Source organism: Haemaphysalis longicornis, unplaced genomic scaffold, assembly GCF_048455015.1.
Source record: "Haemaphysalis longicornis isolate Haplotype H1 unplaced genomic scaffold, Haemaphysalis longicornis Haplotype H1 scaffold_6, whole genome shotgun sequence".
NCBI classification, from domain to species: Eukaryota; Metazoa; Arthropoda; class Arachnida; order Ixodida; family Ixodidae; genus Haemaphysalis; species Haemaphysalis longicornis.
In genome coordinates, this window is record NW_027526407.1 from 113,944,550 (window position 1) to 113,967,728 (window position 23,179).

At 46.9% G+C, this 23,179-nt stretch overlaps 2 protein-coding genes across 3 annotated transcripts in view; one reads left to right on the forward strand and one right to left on the reverse strand.

Moving 5' to 3' along the window:
• LOC144141126 (actin-related protein 6-like) overlaps nucleotides 1-12,661 on the forward strand; it is a 46,550-nt gene extending 33,889 nt beyond the window's left edge. The window contains exons 9-11 of the mRNA XM_077672654.1: nucleotides 1,883-1,958; nucleotides 4,503-4,565; nucleotides 11,876-12,661. Of these exons, the coding sequence (XP_077528780.1) occupies nucleotides 1,883-1,958; nucleotides 4,503-4,565; nucleotides 11,876-12,005 (269 nt within the window). The 3' untranslated portion in view covers nucleotides 12,006-12,661. The remainder of the gene's footprint in view (nucleotides 1-1,882; nucleotides 1,959-4,502; nucleotides 4,566-11,875) is intronic.
• Nucleotides 12,662-14,043: 1,382 nt separating this feature from the next.
• On the reverse strand, nucleotides 14,044-18,559 carry LOC144141127 (mitochondrial inner membrane protein Mpv17-like). Of its 2 annotated transcripts, none has more exons than XM_077672656.1 (2): nucleotides 17,963-18,559; nucleotides 14,044-15,590 (listed from the first exon to the last, which is right to left on the reverse strand). In XM_077672656.1, the coding sequence occupies exons 1-2, from the start codon at nucleotides 18,073-18,075 to the stop codon at nucleotides 15,203-15,205; spliced, it is 501 nt and encodes a 166-aa protein (XP_077528782.1). In that variant the 5' UTR covers nucleotides 18,076-18,559; the 3' UTR covers nucleotides 14,044-15,202. The 2 variants fall into 2 exon arrangements, with proteins under 2 accessions (XP_077528782.1, XP_077528781.1); XM_077672655.1 differs by having other exon boundaries at nucleotides 18,057-18,556.
• Nucleotides 18,560-23,179: the final 4,620 nt, after the last annotated feature.

The following is a 23,179-nucleotide window of genomic DNA, read 5'->3' on the forward strand; positions in this document are numbered from 1 at the left end:
GCCAATTGAACACAATAATAATTTTCCGAAGCCTCCAATTGAAAAATTTCTTTCCATCATTGTATTCTTTATACGTGTAGGCATGAGAAGCAAAAAAAAAAATTACAGTTGTATCTGCTCTGGGTGCCGAGATATCCCTCGACAAAACACTAGATTCGCGTTGCAATAAAAGGGCCGTTTCACCATTGAATTCTGCGTGAACTGAGCTGTAGGGTGCGCTTTAAAATGCCATTTGCAATAAAATGTGGTGCCTTTTGATGAGGAAATTTGCAGACTGATAGAAAAATGGCCGTGGATGCCCAAAATGCCATTTTTCAGAAAACGATTTTTTGTCTGTTTTTCGGCCCCGAAGACCCGTCGGCCCCCATAATTGAATATGGCTTGCTCAATGCAGCAGAATTATCTGAAGTTGTCCAAAAGCAGCAGGGCTTGCTGCTGTTTCGTCATCATCTTGCTATGAAGTGCTGGAACACAATTGCATAGAAACGTGGACGATGTTGGTATGGCCTGAGTGCCGTAGTCGTGAGAGCAGCACAGCAATTATGTGCGTTTTTTGTTTCTCTTGCTAAAGCGCGGTAGATGCGCAGCTGTTCGCACATACTTGATCACATGGCAGCGAGCCACTGAATAGGAGTGCTGCAAAGCGAGATTGATAAAAGGCGCCGACTGCTTCCGCTGCTGTGTTTCATAGAAGTGCACGTGGGCGGTGTGGCAGCCCGGAGGCCAGGCGCAGCCGGCGCAGAAGTGCGTTGGCGGGACTGTGCAGCTGTTGATTCCAACGGCGAATGTTTTCATACTAGTTTTCCGATCTTAGCCAAGTTTTTTATGGGGTAGCTGCTGCTGAAGACGCAACTGTGTGTCAAACGGAGATCTTAATTGCAGGTATTGATTCATTGACAGAGCACAAGATCAGCTCTTCGCAGCACCGATGAATACCATAGATTTTACTGGGAAGAGCAGTAATTCCATACAAATTACCGAGCTATTCTGTTCTGCAGAACTGAGCTATTCTGTTCTTCGTCAGAAAGCCATAGAACGAAACAGCTCGTGTGGACAGGGGTGACGGTGAGATTGGCTGCATAATCGTTGCGTACGGGCCTGTACTTGGCTGATGTGGCGAGATCGAGGTGGCGGCGGCTCATGTGCGGTTTCTGTTTCTCTACCTGATGGGCATGGCTTGTGGATTTTTCTGGCTAATGGCGTGTGACAAACACCCCGTCGCGGGCTTCTGAGGCAAGACAGTCCCTGCAGGACGTCAATACGAAAAACTAAAACAGGCACACATAAAGGAAAAGAGGCGTTTTTAGGTGCTGCAAAGCTTATATAGCCCCATATAGTCAAAATAGGTGCTAAAAAGCCCATACAATCCAAGCAGGCACTTATAGGCACGATAAACTATTGCTTAAAATGCTCCCTTTTCCTTAGTTTATGCTTATTTGTTAGATAGGGAAAAATAGGAATTTTGCCTAAAGTTCCTCTCTCTCGTAATAGGCGTTTTTAATGTGCCAGACGGGTTGGTGAACTACACACTCGGGGTGGAGTTTTTCTTTTTCTTTCTTTCTCTCATGCTTGACATTGTTCCGTTACCTAGTAGGTTCCGTTTGCGTGAAGGCTGTTTGTTATTCTGAAATTATCCCTAATCAAGTTTTCGTGCCCCTTACCGTACCTCACACGCGTAGGAAAAAATAAATCCTCTCCGAATCACGCAAGTCCTGACTATGACAGTCCCCCCTGATGGTGTGTTTGTGTCCATGCAACCCTTACAAAAAGGGCTCAGTTATCGTCCCAAAAACCAGCAGCTTAATGCAGTTTCAGAACCCATTGTAGATGAACGGTTTTATTCGTTTATTCTTCCTTCTCTTTTCCTGCTTTCCATTTTCAGAGATGCGGCCGCACATGCTCAAGAACGTCCTCCTCACGGGCGGCAACGCCTGCTTTCCCGGGTTTGGCGAACGAGTGTGAGTCTCTCAAAGACCTTCGTCTATCTTTTTTGCAGGATGCTGCACAAATGCTCTGTGCCTGCGTGAGCAGGCACGGGAGCTGAGAGGCGCTATCTAAGAGGCTTATACACCACAATGCAGAAGGAAACCAAAATGAAGGAAGCTCACAGTAACGCGTACGACTTGGAGGTAGCGAAGCTGCGTGCAACTTTCACGATCACCACGACAGTTTTAACTCCACAATTCCAGCCGAGTTGCTTCTTCTTTGCTGCTGCAACGGTTTTTACTCCATCATTGTTGCTACAAGTGTAAGCTTCTTCCATTTTTGAGGAAGTGATAATCATTGGACGTCACCTTGGAGGGGCTTACGCTCTGACATGTCTTTCTCGTTCCGAGCGAGTGTTGCCACGATTACGGCGAACTCTGGAGTTTTTTGTTTTGGCCAATCTTGGCCAATCTTTCTAGGTGGGTATGCTTGGCTTGACCAATGTGCACAGGGGACGCTGGGTGGTTGTTGTGAGGCACGCACGCACGTGTCCTAGGCATTCTCTTGGTTTTGTTAAAGGAGCCATGAAGACACAATACAAGTTGGGCGTATTAGAAAGACTGCTTAGTCCCGATAACAATGATACCAATATCATCGCAATCTTCGAACAAATAACGGAGATATGAAAGAAAACGCGTGAAGCAGTCGCGACCCCCTAGCCGATTTCCCGCAACTTTTGTATGACGTCACGGAACCCTGTTTGTGCGATTCGCCGCTGTCTAACTGACCTGTCGCGACGACACATGACTGGACGTCTGTAATGGGGCCTCTAGTTCCATTTGACCGCATCACTTGAATGCTAACGTGCAGTTAATGCACTGAAAATTATGCTTTATTGTTGGCCCGTATGACGTCATTCTTGCTCATAACACGTCGCTGTCGCGCAAAATTTGAAAGTTTTTAAATACGTCTAGCTTTTTTTTCGTGAAAAAACATCTTTTGGGACTGTAATGGAGCTGAGTGAGATACTGAATCCTAGTTCTTCCAAATTAAACGGAGTTGTTTTTCCTTTTCATGGCTCCTTTAACGATTGATTCACGTCACCTTTCACCTGCCATAAAATCTTTGTTCTCAGCCGTCTTTGTTTTCAACTAACTGCCGGGCACACACTGCGAGGCCTGCGTTTCGCAATTTCTTCGTATTTTTAACTGCGGACATGAACAATTACAATTTTCTAAACAGCTTCGGTGTTAAAATGTCCTGTCTTTTGCCTCCTCCTCAGCAGCTTGTAAATGAAGTTTGCTAAGCCTCGTTCTCTTAGTTTCCTTGAATGTCATTTGCTAATGGCATTAAATGCATTGTGTCTCATATTGTCCTGATCAGGAACTTTTAAAAGTTGACTGGATGTTTGTGCGGAAATTCAGTGCATGGCATCGCAGTCTCAAGGGAGATGCACACACAGAAACGTTAGTTGAAACCTGCTTATGACGCAATGCTCGAAGCATCAGAGGAATGATGAGTGCAAACCAAGCTATCGTTCTGCCGTGAGGATTACAACTTTTATGGCTTTGTTGTTGCTCCTTCTTTCACTAAAGCTGTTTTGCGGAGATATGAACAAATCTAGCAGCTAGCCATCTCTCTCATTTTCCTTCATTTTTCCTTTTTCTTTTTTTCACAGCATGTGTAGTGCCTTTGTGAGGTTCATTGATTGACAAAACCAACTCGTCAATTACCTTTAGTGCTGCTTTATTTATATGAAAAGTGGGCAAGCGACGAGAAGTGGATGTCAGATTAACGCCTTGCACTGTGTGTGGACCCAAACAAACTTCCACTGAAATAAGACAGGGTATTTTCTTCCAGATGTAAGTGAGAAGCCATCACGTCGGCATGGCGGTCGTGTGGTACACTTGCATGGCTGGCGCGCTAAAGGGAACGCCACGGAGGGTAGGGAGGCACAAAATAGGCGTTTTCTTTTTTTATGAACTTAGGAATTCAGCTAAAGGTTCACAGATTACAAGAGAAACCTCTAAATATAGTAGTTTAAATAATTTCTCAGCCCACTTTTCGCGTGAGTCCATCTACTATGGCACCATATACCCCGCACCCCAGTTAACGACACCCCATTCATACGATGCTTTCGCGCGGTCCCTTGAAGGTCGTATAATCGGGGTTCCACTGTATTTCTGGCAGTACCCACTTGGTGAACACACAGGTACACACTCGTCATTTGTGTGCGTGTGTGTGTGCAGATTTAAAGATTTTTTTTGTTATTGTTCAGCTAAAATTACATAAGGCACCCTGCATACAGTATCCACGGGCGAAGTAAAATAACGTCTCCACACCCTCGTGTCAGATTCCCACTCGATGGTGCATAGAGACACTTGTTAACAAGAGACACTTGGTCATAAGAGACCTTGGTTTCAAGAGACGTGTCTCTAGGTCCCTTGAGTGTCTCTTGTGACGAGGGTTTACTGTATTTCCTTCCTTGATTTGCACATGAAATCAGTGCTGGATGTTGAAGACCCACCCTGTCACAAACCCTGTGGTTGTATCTCCTTCTTCTTCCCAACGTGCAGTTACACGGAGCTTCGCAGTCAGTGCCCGGAGATCTTCGAGGTCAACGTCACGGCTCCCGACAAGTGAGTGCAGTGATTTCTTTTCTTTTTTATTTATTTATTTATTTATTTATTTATTTATTTATTTTCACTTTCTTGCAACATGGTATCAGGGCTGCCCGGTAATATCGGTGCTGTGCAATGGTGATTGGAAGGGAGTGCAGGGTGGCCCAATAGCTGCCCAACAACTTCTTGCTTAGCCAAGCCTATAGTGAACTAGAATGATCTAGTGGCGCGAACGGCGAGGCAGGGGTGTGCTCTTCTGTGTAGAAAACACCAGGTGGCGCTGCTGCGCCCTCTTCGAGAGGCGCCGCCGCGGCAGTCGTTTACTTCAGGCGATCGGCAGTAGTTATGGCTGGCGTTGTTCCGATATTGGGTAGTAATTAACCTTTACATAAAAGGCTACTCGCGTCTGGCATTCCCGTACCTTGCTAGGAACGTTTTGTTGCAAATCTAGGAAAACGGCTATAAATCGAGTTTGGTGTCGTCTGCTACCTGCGCAGACGATCGATACGAGCGTACGCGTTCGATGTGCTGCCGGCGGACAACTGCTATGTTTAATTCTTTACGAATGGAATTAATTTTTTGTATTCACTGTAATAAAGTCCCGTCATGAACCTACTTGTGAATGTGCCTCTACAGAAGCAAATTATACCCAGTATTCACGCGTCCAGTAGCACCCGGCTGATTTTCTCAGCAGCTAAGTTTGCAATGAACAAGTTACCTTCAGAGGAAAGTTTCTCCAGGCATTTAGTGCTGAAAGCAGCGTCTCCAAATGTGGTCGTTTGAGATCGCAGCTTCGGTGTTAGCGCGCAATACATCACTAAACCCCGTAGCCGTCATGGCCCCTTTGCAGGTCGAACGTGCTGTCAGCTTCTCGCAGCACACTGTTCGCAACAGCTAGGGAATCTATTTCACCGCTTCCGCATAACACACCGCGAAAAAATGTTTGCGCGACACTTTGTCGTCATGTGGATAGAAGAGCACGGATTTCTCGTGAAAAATTTCTAGCTTTTCTTCTCTTCGTATGTGGTAGCGAAAAGAACGTTTCGATCGTCGGCACAATTTAGCCGGCCCCAGAGCTTTGAAGGGAGCTTGACTTCTTGAAGATGGCTAATTGTGAAAGCATCCCATTCCACAGAACTTGCGACTTCATTTGATGAGCCCTGCGGAGAGAGAGAAGCCTCGTGGTGTGGCGGGCGCACCTCATCTTTTTCGGCTCTTTAGCTGTGTCGTGGCTTCTTGCTGGCTGCCGAAACTGAAACTCTTGTTGTTGCCCGCCTTTTCCTTTGCGGCTTCCGCGTGTATGCTCCGTACAGAATTCGACGCACAGTGAGGCAGGATGGTAGGTACAATCTAAAAACGTTGGGTACAGCCCCTGGAGCCAGTGACAGCTTCTCGCGTGTTGCACTTCACAGCCGTTTATTACATGGATGTATTCCCGCAATATGCATTCGGGCTCAAAGTGGCGCTCAAAGTGGGCTCAAAATTAGTGGCTGAAGATATGGTCAAGAGTTTGCCCAGTCTTCCCAAACTTTGTTCCCACTTGTTGCGCAGTTTGTCGTCCGGGGGAGCGGCTAACAAAGACGCCTTGGGAGCACCTGGGTAACCACTAGTGACAACCCGGAGCAAAGCAATAGGTGTCCGTCCTTCGTTTTGACATCGCGGCTACCCGGCCTGTCCAACCTCTGTTCGACAGCACTCGCAATAACTATTTTCCTGACGATTGCATACCTCAATTGCTTCTTTAGGGGAACATCACCGAAACGTAAAAACACTCAGAAAATGAAACGCCGGCCTCGACCATAAACAGACGGAGAGTCTGTCCGACCGCGCGCCGCCAACGCATCGCACATCCGCTCGTATCGTCTGCGCCGCCAGCAGACGACACAGCGCTACTTTGTTTGTAGCCGTTGCCCGATGGCTCAAACGGGTCTGATAAGCAACAAAACGTTCCTAGAAAGGTACAGGGACAACAAAAGTAAGCATCTTTCTTCCATAAAAGTTAATTACTGTACCACACTACAAAACGGCACCGGCAATAGATGGCGAGCGCCCCAACAACTGCCCGTTCAACCGCGGTACCGTTTTCGGAGAAGGCGCAGTGGCGCCCCTGGCGGCGGTAGACGCGCTTTGCTTCAGCCGAACGCTGCAGAGCGCTCCCGTTCGCGCCACTGGATCAAGACATTCTAGTTCACTGTAGCCAAGCCTTTTGACGAGATTCACCATGGAGTAGGCAGGCTGGGTTTTTTAGGGGGATGCCAAAGGGAGAATCAAGTGCATACTCACTCTGGGCTAACGTTAGCTTTTTTTTTTTTTTTTTTCAAACTAAAGAAAGAATATTGTGCATTTCTTGGATTCAACCGAAACATTTGGGAAGTCTTTGCAAAGAAGTCAGCTGAAAAATGTGCCCTATTTTCTGATTTTGGAGCTGTGAACAGAATATTTGTGAAAAGAAAGTTAACCTGTTTTGTTTGGATGCTTTGAATCTAAGGATGCTTTGGTGGTTTGGAGGGGAGAAGGAGGGGGGAGGGGTGCATAAAATCCAAACTGCCGAATTAAAAAGTCAACACCCGTGCTATGAACCCAAAGAAAATGCACTGTCCCTCAATGCAATGATAGCACAATGAAAAAATTGGCTGCGTATCTGCTACTTTCGTTGAAAATGTCGTCGAAAGACGATAGTCTTTATCGGCTTTTGCGAAGTAAATGCCTCCCTTTGCTTTCCCGCTCACCTCTCATGTTGTTCCTCTTGCGTCGCGCTCCTCCCGAGGTAAAGACGCCAAAGGTTTGCTTAAGGGGGGACGCGGCTTTCAACTTCGGAAAAATGACCAAAACATCGTTTTTTTGAAACCCACATATTCGGCTTCTATGTTTCCTATTCTGTGCGTCTGCAAAGCTTTTACGCTGAAAAGCGTCGCAAAGTGGCATAAAAAAATACTTTTGTCAGGCGCGGTGACAAACTATCAGCGCAAAAGGGCGAAAAAACGGCAATTTTCGGAGCGCTCTATCTCCGCAACGGTGCTACCGGGCGCGGCCATTTTGATATGGTTAGATCGGCCGAGCGATCGTCTTTCCGGTTCTGCTCGTCTCTTTTATCTTCGTTCATTCACAAACGCACAAACGGCAGAAAAGAAACGACGCACAAACGAAGCTAGAAATAGATGCTGAAGCGCTATTGGTCCCCGGTCGGGGCACAGAACGACGACCCTCGTGATTGGATGTTGCGGGCGCAACGCAAAATGGCGGCCGCCTGAGCTGCGTAGCGAGTGGATTGAGTTCATTTTCGCCGCTGCGCTCGGACGAGTTTCTGTTCAATCTGTGGTGTTCAACACGGACGTTATCGCGATGGGAATGCCAGAGATAACGAGCCGGATTACGGGAAGTTGTGTGGCACGAAAGGCGGAGGTCATCGAACGCTTCGTGGGGCGCGTGACTCTACCGTCGCCAGACCCCGGAGGGTGACGCGGTGTGCGCGCTTGCGATCGCGGTTCGTGAAGTGAACTTTTAGTTGGATTTGCGATGTTTACACGCTTAGTTATTGCTGTGATTTGATTGTGGGCTCGCTAGCCTTGGGAAAGAAACAGTCGACGCGTCAAACACTGCGGCGCGCACGGCATAGCCGACGCGCATTGGAGCATCACATGACTGGGCAACCGGTTACGATTGAACGCCAGTAGTTGTAATTAATGCCTGCGACGTTAGATTTAATCTTAAAAGCGACCTGACCAGCCATATCAGGTATAATCAAAGTTCGATATGTCGCGGTAAGCGTGCGCTGCGATGCGCGCGAGCCATATCGCCTTTCTTGCGCAACGTTTCCCGTGCACTTGTAATTTTCATGCAAACTGGTTTGAGTTAGTAGTATAGGAATAAAAATATGCTCTCTGCGTTAAAAATGTACGTTACTGTGGCAGCATTTAACAGTGATTTTTTTTAGGGAAATTATTGATACCATTGCTCAGGGCATACTGGCTGTGCTGCGAGAAATATTGGATGCCTTGAATGTCAAAAGTAGTAAAAAAATATGCTCTTGCATTGAAGTTTGGAGTTATGCAGAATACTCTGCCAAGCTTCAAAGTAGCTCATTTTCATCCTTGTGGTATGCAAACTTTTGGCAATGAACACCTGCACATTAGTACTAAGTTGCTGTGCCAGGCAAGATAAAACATAAAAAAAGCCAAAAATGGTCAAATTTAAGTAAAAAAAATGCTTAACTTGTTGCCCTGGTGACAACACTGCAAAAGGAGGTTGTCCAGTGCGATACAGCCAACCAACTAACCATACTTTGCATTGAAAGCCCATTGTAACCCATCTCCCCTCCGTTTGGTTTGCAAAGGGGGGTATGTACTCTTCACGGAGGAGCTGAAAATGATGTTTTCTGGAAAGAGAAAGGCTGTAAAAGGCACTCCAATTTCAAGGCAAGGCCTTCCAGAAGCCCCATGTTCAAAAGGACATGAAAGGCTACAACCGTGACGACTTCTGATATGTGAAACCTATGTTGCAACTTCGGAAGCCGTTTTCTCAAAACGTTTTTTTTTTGCCACCTGTGTCGCTTGTACCAGGGATTTCTTCATGACCGCTGGGTCTATTTTGATTCCGTTTCTTGCATTACATTCCTTGATGAACTGTTCAGGTCGTGACACTTTTGGTTTTCCAGATTTGTTTTTTGTGATTTTTTTATTCAAATAATCGTTCACAGTTGACATGCCTGTTGCACATTAACCTCTAAAAAAATGAAAACTAAAAAACATTGTGTTGTAAAAAAAAAATTCTAAAACTGTCACGACCTCGTCCATTCATTTGGGAATGCAAAGCACTTCGAACAAGTTTTCTATCGTGTTTTATAAGCCGCTCAAGCTCGGTACAAGCGGAACAGAAAGAATATTTCATACATAAAAAAGTTTTCAAAATATTACTTTGAAATTTTTATAGTGTTATCACAGAAGCATTTCCAGTTGCTGTGCCAATTTTCATCAAAATCCACAAAGAAATAAAAAAGTTGATTTTGAAAGCCACGTCCCCCCTTAAATCATTTTAAATTTCCCGCGTTCCACTGCTCCAAACCGGGTGTCTCGATGCCAACGCTGCCGTACGGCGGAGACGCGCGTTAATTGAGGCACCCGCAGTGGCTCAGTGGCTAAGGCGTTGCGCTGCTGAGCACAAGGTCGCGGGTTCGATTCCCGGCTGCGGCGGCTGCTTTTCTGATGGAGGGGAAAAGCAAAAACGCCCATGTATACGAGATTTCGGCACATGGTAAAGATCCCCAGGTGGCCAAAATTAATCCGGAGCCCTCCACTACGGCACACGTTGAGTCGGCGCATTAAACCCCACAATCAATCAATCAATCAATCAATCAATGCAACCAACCCAGGCTCGATTCCAGCCATAAAAAGCGTTCTTTTTTTTTTTATCACCATCATCATGCTCTCTCCTGTTGTGTAAAGTTGGCTTTCCTGAAGTGCGTTTGGTTACGACAACGCCATCAGGGAAACTAAGAAAATTTTGCCTTAAAAGTAGTGACCAACTGGGTCCCTTGGACATTGAAGTTGAGCCATGAGTGGTTGTGGAAGTTTCACTCTAAACAAAGAAGAGTGGACCAGTGTCTTGTGCAGTGAACGGACGTGCGGTAAAAGCAGCTTTTGGGGTCACTGATTCTTAGGTGCAGACTGGTCCGTTCCGAGCTCCCCCCCTTTTTTAAATTTGTGCACGGTATTTGCGGAAAAAAAAAAAAGAATGTCTTTGAAAAATTATGACTCGAAGAACAGCATCTTCGCTCCACAATCAGCAAATAGTACAAAACTTCTCCAGGTTGAAATGTGATCTGTACATAAAAAAAATCATTGAAATGTGCTTTAGCAAGGTTTAGGTCTCCACTCTGAGCTGTGTTCTGGATTTGGTCCTAGTGCTTTGTGGTCTGTGTCAGCGTGGTGGCTGTCTAGACAATGCGCGCATTTTTCAAATGACTTGTAAAACATATGGCACTTTGTTTTTATTGGAAGGGCTGTAAAATAGTTAAGGCAGGTTTGTACAGCTCAACTGCAGTTGGAAACAGGATATAAAAAATACATACCATAACGTTCTGTGAGAATGCCCTCCCCTGAAACATCGCCCCGCCCCCTTCAGGAGTGAAATATTCAATTTGCTAAAAGAATCCGTGGCTTCAGTGCCGATGAGCGAACAAAATAACTGCAAATCATCTATTCCTGTGTTGATGTGTTCACTTATTGGTCTTTTTCACACTTCACTTGAAACCTCGGGCATCTTGCATTTTTTCTTGATATCTGCAGTTTTGTTCAACGGTGCGTGCCACCGCCTTTTTTTTATAGTTTTTCGCGCCTGACCCAAAAGATCGTCCATGTTGTATTTTTCCCTTAACATTTCTAAAATTTGGGCGGGCATTTTTTTTTTTTTGAATTTTGCGGTAGTTTATTAATGGTCAACAACTTCATGTAACCTCAAGTGGTGGGCTTCGCATCAGAGTCTGCAAAAATTGAATGCCGTATTTACTCGCGTAATGAAGCCGCCTTTTTTCTTTTTTATTTCTTCAGAAAATTCGGGGTGAATTTTGAGGTAGGGTTCATTATGTGGAAAAACGTTCTAGCAGACTTTTAAAAGTTGGGATTCCGTGCAATAAAGCTGCTAAGAGAAGCGCTATCAAAGCCTTTCCTTTCTTGTAAAAACACTTAGGATTTTAATGAAATTTCTTTTCTATTCACAACATGCTAGTGGTCCCCTGCTCGCCATTGAGCTGTGCTCCTCACTGAAGTTGCTTGTGGCTTCACATTTGTCAGCAGCCCACAGCGCACCGTCTTCCATGGTGCCAAGGCCCTCTAAAACTTGTTTTCCCACACCGGGAAAGTTCCCTTCTTTGGGCCCACGAAACACGCGGCGATCCCTGTCCATTGCCCAAACATTACGCGAATGGGTTCATTACGCGAGTAAATACGGTATACAGAAAGCTGTATCTTTATCATGAAAATAATGCTCCCCATTTGGAATTCCTGCAAATAAGAAATAAACAAGAAGCTCCTCTTTGTTTTGCCACTTGAGATACGTTTATGCACTTTTTGAACTTTGGCCCTTGCTCGCTGAATTTTGCTAGATGTCAGTTTCATTTTGATTTTGTTGAACAATAGCTGAAACACTGATCCATTGCAGCTCATGAATACATGATACCAAGTACAATAATCTGGTTTTCAGTTAAGCTCGAAAACTAGGAATTCATTTTTCTTCAGTAAGAACATTCCAAGAATTAGTTAATTCTGTCGCACTCATCTTCAAGCTCACCCAATCGCCTCCTCTTTTGCATAATCCCTCGTCTCTCTGTGCAGCCCCATCACGTACGCATGGCACGGTGGCGTGATGGCCTTCCAGGACCCGGACATGAGCAAGCTCATCATCACCAAGAAGCAGTACGAGGAGAACGGCCCCTCCTACTGCCTCGAGAAGTTCGACACGTGACCTCTCCATCTCCTTGGGAGAGGAGTTAGGGGCGTCACGTGATGACCTTGAGTCTGGGAGGTCGCGTGTCTCAGTGCAGGCCACTGCAGGAGGACAGTCATTCCTTCATCATGTGCATCGAGTTGAGTTCCTCGCGTCATAGTATGCACATCCATCGTCAATCTCTGTTCGTGATACACTGCCGATTCCTTCACTGGTGCTTTCTGTAATCGTTTTGTAAAGTGTGTAAAGGAATAAATAAGAGCTTCTGTATAATTACATGGTGCATTTATCTTCACGAGATCAATTCCAGTGTAGGTCTACCACGCAACAAGGGTGCGGCTCTTGAGTTATCCGGATTAAGCAGTTTCATCACTGTCTGTTAGAGCTGTCGCATTGTGGAAACCGCTTCTCACCTTCCATGAGGAGAATTCAGCATTACTGTGGATAGCAGTGTTACCATTGTTCGCTAATGGTGGACACTTTATGGAAAGTGCAAACATTCTTTTGCCAATAACTGGTGCAAAAAAGGCGGACCCTCATCTCATCATTATTTAACGAATTGACTCAAACCTGTGGCAAGTCGAATGATGCATTTGAGCACCTTTCAAGAAAGTCACCTAGAAAGAATAAAATGCATTAAAGAGTAATCTGTGTCGCTGTGGTCCTTCACACTGCACTAAAATGTCCCAGGCTGCAAAGCTTGGCAAATGTGGTCTTCTCTGGTGAGCTACTTGTTTAGGGCGATACAGCAAGCAGTTCTGTGCGATGTGCCAGGAGCCATCCGTAATGTTGTTGAACAGCTTTGAGCGGTGCTACTTGGACACTAGACAGTCACGGTTGGTTGTTATTGTCGTGGTTCCTTGTTGCCACTTATTACTCCCTGAAATGGCGCCAAGCAAAATTCTTGCCATTTCAAGCTGCTGTTTGACTCGTCTGCAAATGGTTAATATGTAGTTAATTACCCGTCCCAGTAACAAGGTTATCTTTTATACTTTCAGAGTTGTGAAACTATTACCCTCGTAAAGTTGCCCCAAAAAAATAACTGAGTAAAGCTACAGGATTTGTATGTCATTGCGATCAAAAAGGTGTATTCTGTGCAAAAAAGATTATTTTTCTTTCTCTTTACACACAAAGAAAAACAGAGGTTTAACCTCCCTTTTGACATCTGAAATAGTTTCCATTTCAAAAGGGAGGTGAAATATTTCTTTTGATACCTGAAGGAAATGAAACCAGGCTTTAGTAGCGTGTTTGCCTGTTTTGTAACTCTTTCCACACCCGTTTCATGGTGAAAGGTAAAAAATCAGGAACCATTCTACTAAGAATTTGGATGACCAGCGATGCTGTTTACATTTCACACAGAAATGACTCAGAATTTTTAACAAAGGCGCTAACTCGTTTATTGTGTAAATGAAACTTGGTGGAATGATAGCGTAGTCATAGCAGCCAATTTTCATGTAGATTTTGTGCGCGAAGTTTCGGCAAAACACGAGCCGCAGCCATTTCAACCAGAGCACTTGCAATAAAGGTGGCTTTGCTGCAAGGTATTGTTGTTAGCATGCAGGCGAAACGCTCAAAACCTTAGCCATGTGCAGCACCTTTCAAGCAAAATTACCCAACAATCCTTTATTTCCCTCGCTGTGTAAAAGTTGTCGACGCTGACACCACTGTTAAGGGGGCAGACTGGTCTGAGAGCTATTTCTTTTTATTTACTAACCAATTTTAATGAAACTGCACAGCATTGCAGAGATTTGTGCGCCGATTTGAAATCTGCAATTAGATTTTTTGCGAGACACCCGCCACGGTGGCTCAGTGGCTAAGGCGTTGCGCTGCTGAGCACGAGGTTGCGGTTTCGGTTCCCGGCCGCTGCGGTCGCTTTTCTGATGGAGGCGAAAAGCAAAAACGCCCGTGTGTACGAAATTTCGGCAAACGTCAAAGAACCCCAGGTGGTCAAAATTAATCCGGAGCCCTCCACTACGGCGCGCCTCATCGCCTGCGTTGCGCCGGCGCGTTATACCTTACAATCAATCAGATTTTTTGCAAGTTGATTATTTTGAGATAATCAATAATTGCCATTATTTTGGGTCACAATTACAACATAACCACTCCATACAGAATGGCAATTACCACGTGGCTAGGGAGACAAATGAATAAAGAATACAACATTGGAAGAATTTTTTTGACATATTTTTGGTGAACTTCACTCCCCCGTGCTCTTACAGAAATGGCTCAGAGGTGGTGTCAGTTGAACACAACATAATAATTTCCCGAAGCCTCCATTTGAAAAATTTGTTGCCACCATTGTATTCTTCGCACAATGACGTATCAAAAGCAAAAAAAAAATTAGTTGTACCTAGGGCGTCGAGATATCTGAAGGTGAATGCTAGCTTAGCATTGCAAGAAAAGTGCCGTTTCACCATCGAGGTTCTCATTAACTGAGATGTAGGGTGCACTTTAAAATGCTATTTAAAATAAAATGTGGTGCCTCATGATAAGGAAGTTTGCAGACTGATAAAAAAAATTTGTCGTGGATGCCACAAATGCCATTTCCCGGAAAATTATTTTTTGACCGTTTTTCGGCCCCCAAAGACCCATCTGCCCCCTTAAAAAAGCTTTGAATCTTTGTAAGCATCCAGAATAACTCCCAGTTTGGCACGTTGGTATACACTCATGATGAGAAAAGCACTCATCAAACACTCATGAAAAAGAAAAGCCCAAAATCGACAAAGACATGACAACAGCACAGGACAAAATGTTTCGTCTTGCTGACAACAGCATGACTTGCACCTCTGTAACATACTGTGAGGCCTGTCCACAGTTCCACGTGAAGAAAAGGACCAAGCCAGCCCACCCACAGCACAGAGCACAGGCAAATTGGCCACATGGGCAAGAGTAAATCGTGCAGAACAGCGCTTGAACACAGTGAGAAGAGAAAAGGAGAGAGCACGCTGCCTCACAGCTAATTTTTATTCGCATAGAAGCAAATGTATACTCTCTTAAACAGACAATACGGTGCTCAAAAGAAAAGATAAAATTTTCACACACACAAACACACACTAAAGAAAGGCAAGTCGGTACTGTTGTGTGTCCCCTGTTCTCTTGTCAACATTGGAATCTTGCCAAGATGACAGCACCGCAAAGCTTAGAAACACGCCTGCTGAAGTTCCTCCAATCAAAAACATTTACAGATTGCCCAAAACAAACAAGTTTCAACACAGCTATGTCTTCTTGAATGTCCGGTTAGCCTTCCATGCCAGGTAGGTGTTCCATACAAGGGCCACGCAGCTCGCAAAGGGCACGCGGTACGCTAATGGCACAAATCGGAAGTTGATTAGCTGCGCCGCAGGCCACAGCATGTAGTTTGCCTTGAGGATGGGCAGGTAGTCCGTCCGCACCATGTCCTTGATGCCCTCCCAGGAGCGCCCCTGGAGCGCCCCCAGTGTGGTCAGGAAGCTGGGGATGAACACTGGGGTGAACACTCCCTGGTCGAGCAGAACCTTCTTGACCACCATGGCCCCGCCACCAGTGCTGCCCACGATTCGCTCCAGGGTGATGTACCAGACGCGGAGGATGGGCCCCACAAATGCAATGCCCATGACAAAGAACCTGCAAAGACATTGAGGGTGGGGGAATGTGGTCGAAGTGGGATGGACAATGTGTCCACTCCAAGCCCTCCCTCTATGTCACTAACGAACTGCACTTGAGTGTCGAAGTAACGCTGCCCTGGAATCAAATGCTGCAAATTTTCATTTTTACATCTTCAGAAGCAAATCATTCAGCTAAATAAAAAAATTCAAATTGGGGGGGTTTTATGCGCCGATGGTGCTCTTGGGCTATGAGGCACGCCATAGTGGAGGGATTCTGAATTAGCTTTAACCACCTGGGGATCTGTAATGTGCGCTGAAGGCTCAACATGAGCTTTTCCGTTCTTTGCCTAAATTAGAAAAGGAGCCATCACGGCAGGCATCAAACCCGCACCCTAGGGCTCAGCAGCACAATGCCTTAGCCACTGCGCCGCCATGGCGAATTCATTTTGCCAAAGCACTTTAGAGGATAAATCGGCGCATAAAGCACCTACGCTGGCCTCTCCACCTGGAACCTACATGGACCTCCCGTCAAGTGGCTTCACCGTTTGCTTTGACTGACTCTATCCACCCCGCCATATCCCTGTTCTTGCTTTAACCAAAAACAAAAAAAGTACCGTTGCCACAAATTAAATCCACGTCTTTGACCTCAACAACAATATTAGACAAACAGCTACACCAGAAGGTGCCTTGCGTACATCACTTTCTCGCTTTGGTTGGTTCTGCATTTTGCCATTTTACTACGAAATTTCTTGAACAGGTTCTTTTTAAACACCCCTTCCAGAAAAAAATGCATGATCTTCTAAATGCATTCAGGTGGAGGTGCAAAGCAACAACATCAATCGACCATGCGTCGATTAATATTTCATCATCAGCAGCAGCCTGTCTATGTCCCCTGCAGGGCAAAGGCCTCTCCCATGAATCTCCAATTATTCTGGTCCTGTGCTAACTGTGACCAATTTAGCCCCGCAAACTTCTTCATCTCATCTGCCCATCTAACCTTCTGCCACCCCCTGCCACGCTTGCCTTCTCTAGGGATCCACTCTGTTACCTTTAATGACCAACAGTTATCTTGCCTTCGCATTACATGCTCTGCCCATGCCCATTTCTTCTTAATCTCTACTAATATGTCCTTAACACACGTTAGTTCTTTGACCCACTCAGCTCTCTTCTTGTCCCTTAATGTTACACCTATCATCATCCGTTCCATTTCGCGCTCAGTCGCTCTCAATTTAAGTTGAACCCTCTTAGTGAGCCTCCAAGTTTCTGCCCCATAGGTGAGTACCAGTAAGATGCAGCTGTCAGACACTTTCATCTTCAGGGACAATGGTAGGCTGCCATTCGTTATCTGAGAATGCCTGCCGAATGCACTCCACCCCATTTATAATTATCTCTGCCTCATGATTGGGATCCAGGGTCGCAATTGATATTTCAATCGATCGATATATCGGTGCATGTTAAAGATGCCCAGGTGGTAGAAATTAATCCGGAGCCCTCCACTATTGAGCGCCCCATAGCACAGGTATAACATGCTTTGGCATGTTAAAGCCCCATAATTTGAAAACATTCTAAACGGATATGATCTACTTTAGCTGGCATCCAATTCACTCCTTGCAATCTCCAACTTTTCCAGTTAATGCTTCCCTTTTCCTCAAGACCTGCAGTGTTTCAAGAAGATTTGCGATTTATTTCCCCCATTTCAGGCTGGCTTGTCATTTAAATGCAATGCTTGGGAATGTCCCAGCACGCTGGCCATAGCACACACTGGTCTTGTCCTGCTGTTAATATTTTTACGTCTAGGTCCTCATTCTCGTGTACCCCGCTCAGGACTGAAACATAAGGCATTTTGTCTTTTCGTGAGAACGATTTTAATCTCTTTTGTTACGTAATGCTTTGTTTATTAGTATTTGTCACACATGAATTCATGGCTGCTGCAATGTGACAAAGATGCTGTTGCACTGCTGCATCCCCAGACTCGATTGCTACTTGTTCAGGTTTGCTACTTGTGCCATGTAATGGCCGACTACGTTGGAATACTTTTACAGGTGATTATAGTTTGGAATTACAGTCTCCGCTCGCCTGAACTCCCACTAGCCGCCGTTTTCAATTCCAAGAACTCTCCCATGCCACACTAGGGATGCTTCAGACCTTAAAAACTTTTCTGCTGAAGGTCCGAGGTTGTCTGGAAGAGCTCTACGCGTCGAATGTGATCGTAGCAAGCACGCTTCTTGGAGCACCCCGTCCCCTCCCCGTTTTTTTTTCTTTGTTTTATGTTCTATAGCACGCCTCCACGCTTTTATTGTCTTGGGTGAGTATCTGTTAACGTTTATTAGCAGATACTCATTGACTAAGTTAACTAAGCCACGGAACCTAGCAAGCACGCGCTGTTCTTACCCAGAAGTAATCAAAAGAACGCGTGCTCCAAAACCGGGGAAACCGGCCGGCCCATCCACTTGGACGCGTGCAACCTTACACACCACATACACACCTCGCAGCCCTCGGTACATCGATTGTGGATCGCCGCTCGAGGACTGTCTGAGCTATCAGGTCCCCGGAAAGCATCACGGTGCCGGTGATAATCAGCTGCGTCTTCACGGGGTGATTACGCATCACCCGCGCGTATGCACTCCACAGGTGCCGCATGTTCTCACTTCGCGACGAATCACTAGAAAGTCCGGCCGAGCACAGTCGGTTGTAAGTAACGCGTTATATGCGGGCAACCAACGCTGAAGCGCTGGAGGATGAGTGATGATAAGGGCCGGACTAGATTAACTCGTGGGTTTGCAGCTTACGTAGCGCTGCTACGTGCGGACTCTATCCACTTCACAACCAGCGAATCACGGCCTTTTGGATGGGCAGGAGCTGTCAAATCTGTTGAGCGAACGAGAATGCGAAAGGATCGGCTCCAGAGAAAACCATTTAAAAAAGTTTTCCCCCACGAAGAAAAGCGAAAAAACTTTTCCGCAATTTGTTGATGGGCGCCGCCATGTTGTCTTACGTTGGCGACGAACAACTCAAACTTGGTCAAAACTGAACTGAGATTTAATTAGGCTCCAACCAATACAATGCAAAAAGGCAAAAACCCGACGTCAAAACTGGCGTGTCAGTCAACTATGTTTTCTTGGTTTTGTTCAACAATAAGAAAAACAAACGTTGCAGGATAATTTTTTATCTACATCAACCATTATGGAAGCTCTATAACAACACATGCCCGAGCCGTTTAAAGTGCGAGCGTATTTCGGTAAAAGGCCGCGGATTTCGAATACCGGTTCAGTAGCGAATCAATGTGCATTTTATTGAAGGTATAAAATTATTTAAACGAGCGACACTTTGCTGTACCATGCGACATGCTTCCTCGGAAAGCATGTGGGGGGGTAGATACTTGAAAGATAAACAAAATGGGGGATCTGCCTACCTTGATATGTACTCTTTACAACTGAACTGCTTACCGAGAATTTCCTGAAATTCCTCGACCTCAACCTGATGGAATGCGCTTGACAGGCACGTTGGTGTTGCCGCCAAACGTCAGAGAAAGATTTACTCCCGTTTGTTTTAACACATTCCAAGCTAATCAAGCGTGGCATTGCGCATTCATACACGTCTTTCACAAACTGTCACGAAATGATGCCCTCATTGCACCGAGGAAAGTCTGCGCAGACAAGTTTTAAGAAAAGTGGATAGCGTTATGCGTTGCTATAGTCTCCGTGGCAGAAAAGGTTGTAAAAACTATCATAAAAGGAAAAGTTGTTGTGAAAGGAAGAACAAGAGAGTGGCGACGGGCGGCCTTGCAATACGTTCATGGTGTTTCACGCAGATCAAGCACCGAAATGCATGCCAGAGAGTCACAGCGGCAGAGAGAGAGAGAGAGAGAGAGAGAGAGAGAGAGAGAGAGAGAGAGAGAGAGAGAGAGAGAGAGAGAGAGAGATTCCAGCAAGGGGCCAGAAACGCGCGGTGGCCACTATCCAGAGGCTTGTGTGGCGACTTCGGTGGTTCTTCTGACCAGTGCTTCTTGTACAGTCCTGTGAGAGATTACCAACGCCTCCCTCCACTGCTCCGTGCGGGTGATTTCAGAGAAGGGGTCTTGGGGGCATTCCCATATGGAGGTACTTAGTGTGGTGTGCTCTCCACAAAGGGGGCATGCTGATGATCAGAAATGAACAGGATGCATGTGTCTTGGTAAGGTCTCACGATAATTTGCTCGTGCACATCAACAGCGATAGGCAATGATTCCTGGGTCTACTGCGAGACCGGGATGTTTCGGCGCGAGAGAATCTCCTGCCCCGTCTGAGTGAGCTCTAAGCGCCCTGTCTGCGAACAGAGGTGCGCTTCAGTTAGCTCTGGTGCTCTTCAGTTATTAAGGCTGTCAGTGGACCCGTTGTGGAAGGGGCGAGTTGCGGGGCAGCCCTGTCCTCTTTCCTAATGAGGCCATTAATTTTGTCCAGTTTGGTTTTACTAACTCGATTTTAAGGTAGAGTGTAGAGAAGCCGGCTAATAAAGAAAGCTTGGATAAGCCGAAGTCGGTGTCTTTCGTTCATCCCGTGATTTCGATTTGTGATGCTTTTGAGGAGTGCAATTAACTGATCCACGTAAAGCTCGGCCGCTTGATCAGCTGCGGGTTAGACCACATATACATTCTGCTGCATAGTGAGGGCCAAGACATTCATTTGCGAGGCACGCGGAACCGTGAACTCCGGCACCTGAACAGTTATTTGGGGTGTCATAGCCGTCCTTTTTTCGTTAGATGCGCCAGCAGTTCGGATTCTGAAGGCGAGCACTTGAGGCCAGTCAGGGCTGCCTGGCTTAGTACCGCATCTGCTCAACCGGCTGTTCCTCCTCTCTGCGAAAAGACGGCGTTACTGGGATATTTTGAGCGTGACATGAGTCGTTTCCGTGATTTTTCTGGCTTAATCTGTTTGTAAATTACTGCAACGACGCCTAAAAAACCATTTGAGAAAAAGCAGACGATGTCAAGCGTTAAGTTCCGCGGTTAAGTTAAGCGATTCCAATGCCGCGGCGTCTGCTATGCAGGCTTTTATCTTTCGGCGCTAGTGTTTCTGGAACCGTCGATTTACATCCAGAACATTGTAGATCAAATAATATTAGGGAGTTTTAGCTGACCGTTTTCGACGGTCCGCTCCGGTATCAGCGGCCCGCTTAGCGCAACCGGAGCCAATGCCGTTCACGACAAGGCGCGCCACGCATGCGCAATGGCGCTCCCGCTTGCTATCGGAGCGGAGCGGACCGTACTAGGGAGTTTTAGCTGACCGTTTTCGACGGTCCGCTCCGGTATCAGCGGCCCGCTTAGCGCAACCTGAGCCAATGCCGTTCACGGCAAGGCGCGCCACGCATGCGCAATGGCGCTCCCGCTTGCTATCGGAGCGGAGCGGACCGTGAAAAACGGTCAGCTAAAACTCGCTATTAATTTGGGCTAGTGACGTTAGAGTGAAACAGTCTGCTTATCTGAATGAGATAGCCCGTGCGGCATAAAAATAAAGAATGGAAGACGCGCTTCGCTTGGGACACACATAACAGACCCGGGCGTGACCGGGCAGTAAAAACAAACAATAAATAAACAAACCCATACATGCTTCGCGGCATTACCCCCCCCCCCCCCCCCCCCCATTCCTTTAAGAGTGCATCGACCCGACGCTAAAATAAAATGACAGTCTGAACAAACAAGAACAACAAAAAAGTCCATCATGTTGCGCAGTAACGTTTGAGGCTAACCACGTGGACGACTTCCGGCCGGCTGCGTCGTCGTGATGTGCCGGGATCACCATCGGACCACCTCGTAGGTATAAGTTGGCCGACACGTCGTAGAATCCGGTAGGGTCCGAAATACCGTCGCAGAAGCTTCTCACTGAGTCCGCGTTATCGGATGGGAGTTAACCCACACACGATCCCCACGGTGGTACTCGGCGTCTCGGCGTCAGAGATTGTAGCGTCCGGCATCCACCAGCTGCTGGTCCGTTATACGAACTCGAGCGAGCTGGCGGGCCTCCTCTTCACGCTGAAGGTATCCGTGGATGTCGGCGTTGAGGTCGTCGTCTTCTACGTGCGGCAGCATGGCGTCGAGCATCGTAGTCGGCCGTCTTCCGTAGACAAGCTCGAACGGTGTCATCTGCGTGGTTTCCTGGCTCGCTGTCTTGTACGCAAATGTGACATACGGGAGGACTTCGTCCCAAGTCTTATGTTCAACGTCAACGTACATAGACAGCATATACGCGATCGTCTTGTTCAGAGGTTCCGTAAGTACGTTCGTTTGGGGGTGGTACGCCGTCGTTCTTCGGTGATCCGTGTTGCTGTATAGCGTAAGATTCCTTGTATGAGCTCCGCAGTGAAGGCCATTCCGCGGTCCGTGATTAGGACTTCAGGGGCTCCATGTTGCAGCACAACTTGGTTTATGAAAAACTTCGCTACTTCTTGTGCAGTCCCCCTCGGAAGAGCGGCGGTCTCTGCGTAGCGCGTCATGTAGTCTGTCGCTACAACAATCCACTTGTTCTCGGATCGTGACGTAGGGAACAGGCACGGAAGGTTCATTCCAATCTGTTGGAAGGGCCTCGATGGGACGGCGATTGGCTGCAGAAGTCCGGCGGGTCTCGTCGGGGGCGTTTTAGATGCGACTGCATCTCATTCACTCGCCTTGTCCCTCCATACGGCGTTGGGCGTTGTTGTCCGTCCACACCCCTCCCCCATTCTCCTCGCCGCGCGAGCTGCGCTCTCCGCCGCTCACCTCCTCTCCTCTCCGATAGCGAACACACTCTCGCGAGGGGCATTGGATTGGATTGGGTTGGCTTGGATTGGATTAAAGTGGATTGTGTTGGATTGTGTTGCGTCATAGCCGCGCCACGTTGCGTCATAACCGCGGTCGTTCCAGCACCGGCGTTCCGATTTCGGGCTCGTGCATAGACTTGATCATCGCTGCAAATTGCACGGTGGTCCCGTTACTTCACCATCCACTACCCGTACACTTCAGCGACCACAAGGCCGTCATCGTTAACGTTACGCCGCGTGTTAAATAAAGAATACATCATACGCGTTCCTCACACGTTTCACGCAATTAGAGAATCAACCCAACGGAAACACCAAGTGAACCCCCAAGATGCGTCGCATCTCCACAGGGTTCCCCTCGCGGGAAGGTGGGGTAATTTTTTCGTCGCTGGCAGTCACGGCAGCTCCGGACGTAGTGGGTGATGTCAGAGACAGTCACCGAAGCAGCAGTCTTTCGTGGCAATACATGTGTCACATGATGCGTATACCGTGCATGTGTGTGTCATTGAAGCAGCAGTAAGCATGATAATCAAGCGCATCCTAGACAACCAGGAAAGCTAAGAATAAGCAGCTGAACCTTAGCTCCCGCTATGTATATCCTGGAATAGCCAAGGTAAGCCACTGCCCGGTTGTTGCACCTCGCATGGATTTCCGAACTTGCCCCTAGAAGTTCATCACTGGCAGTCCCGGATCGTTTCGTCCGCAGGCTTTCACATATCTCCGAAAGTGGACCGCGCTAGCACGCGCTAGGACCCGCTGCAGCGGTAGCCACGCCTATGCTGCCAAAGCGAGTGCGAAGTTATGCGCAGCCTCGCCAGGGGTTTCCAGGTAACGCGAGGG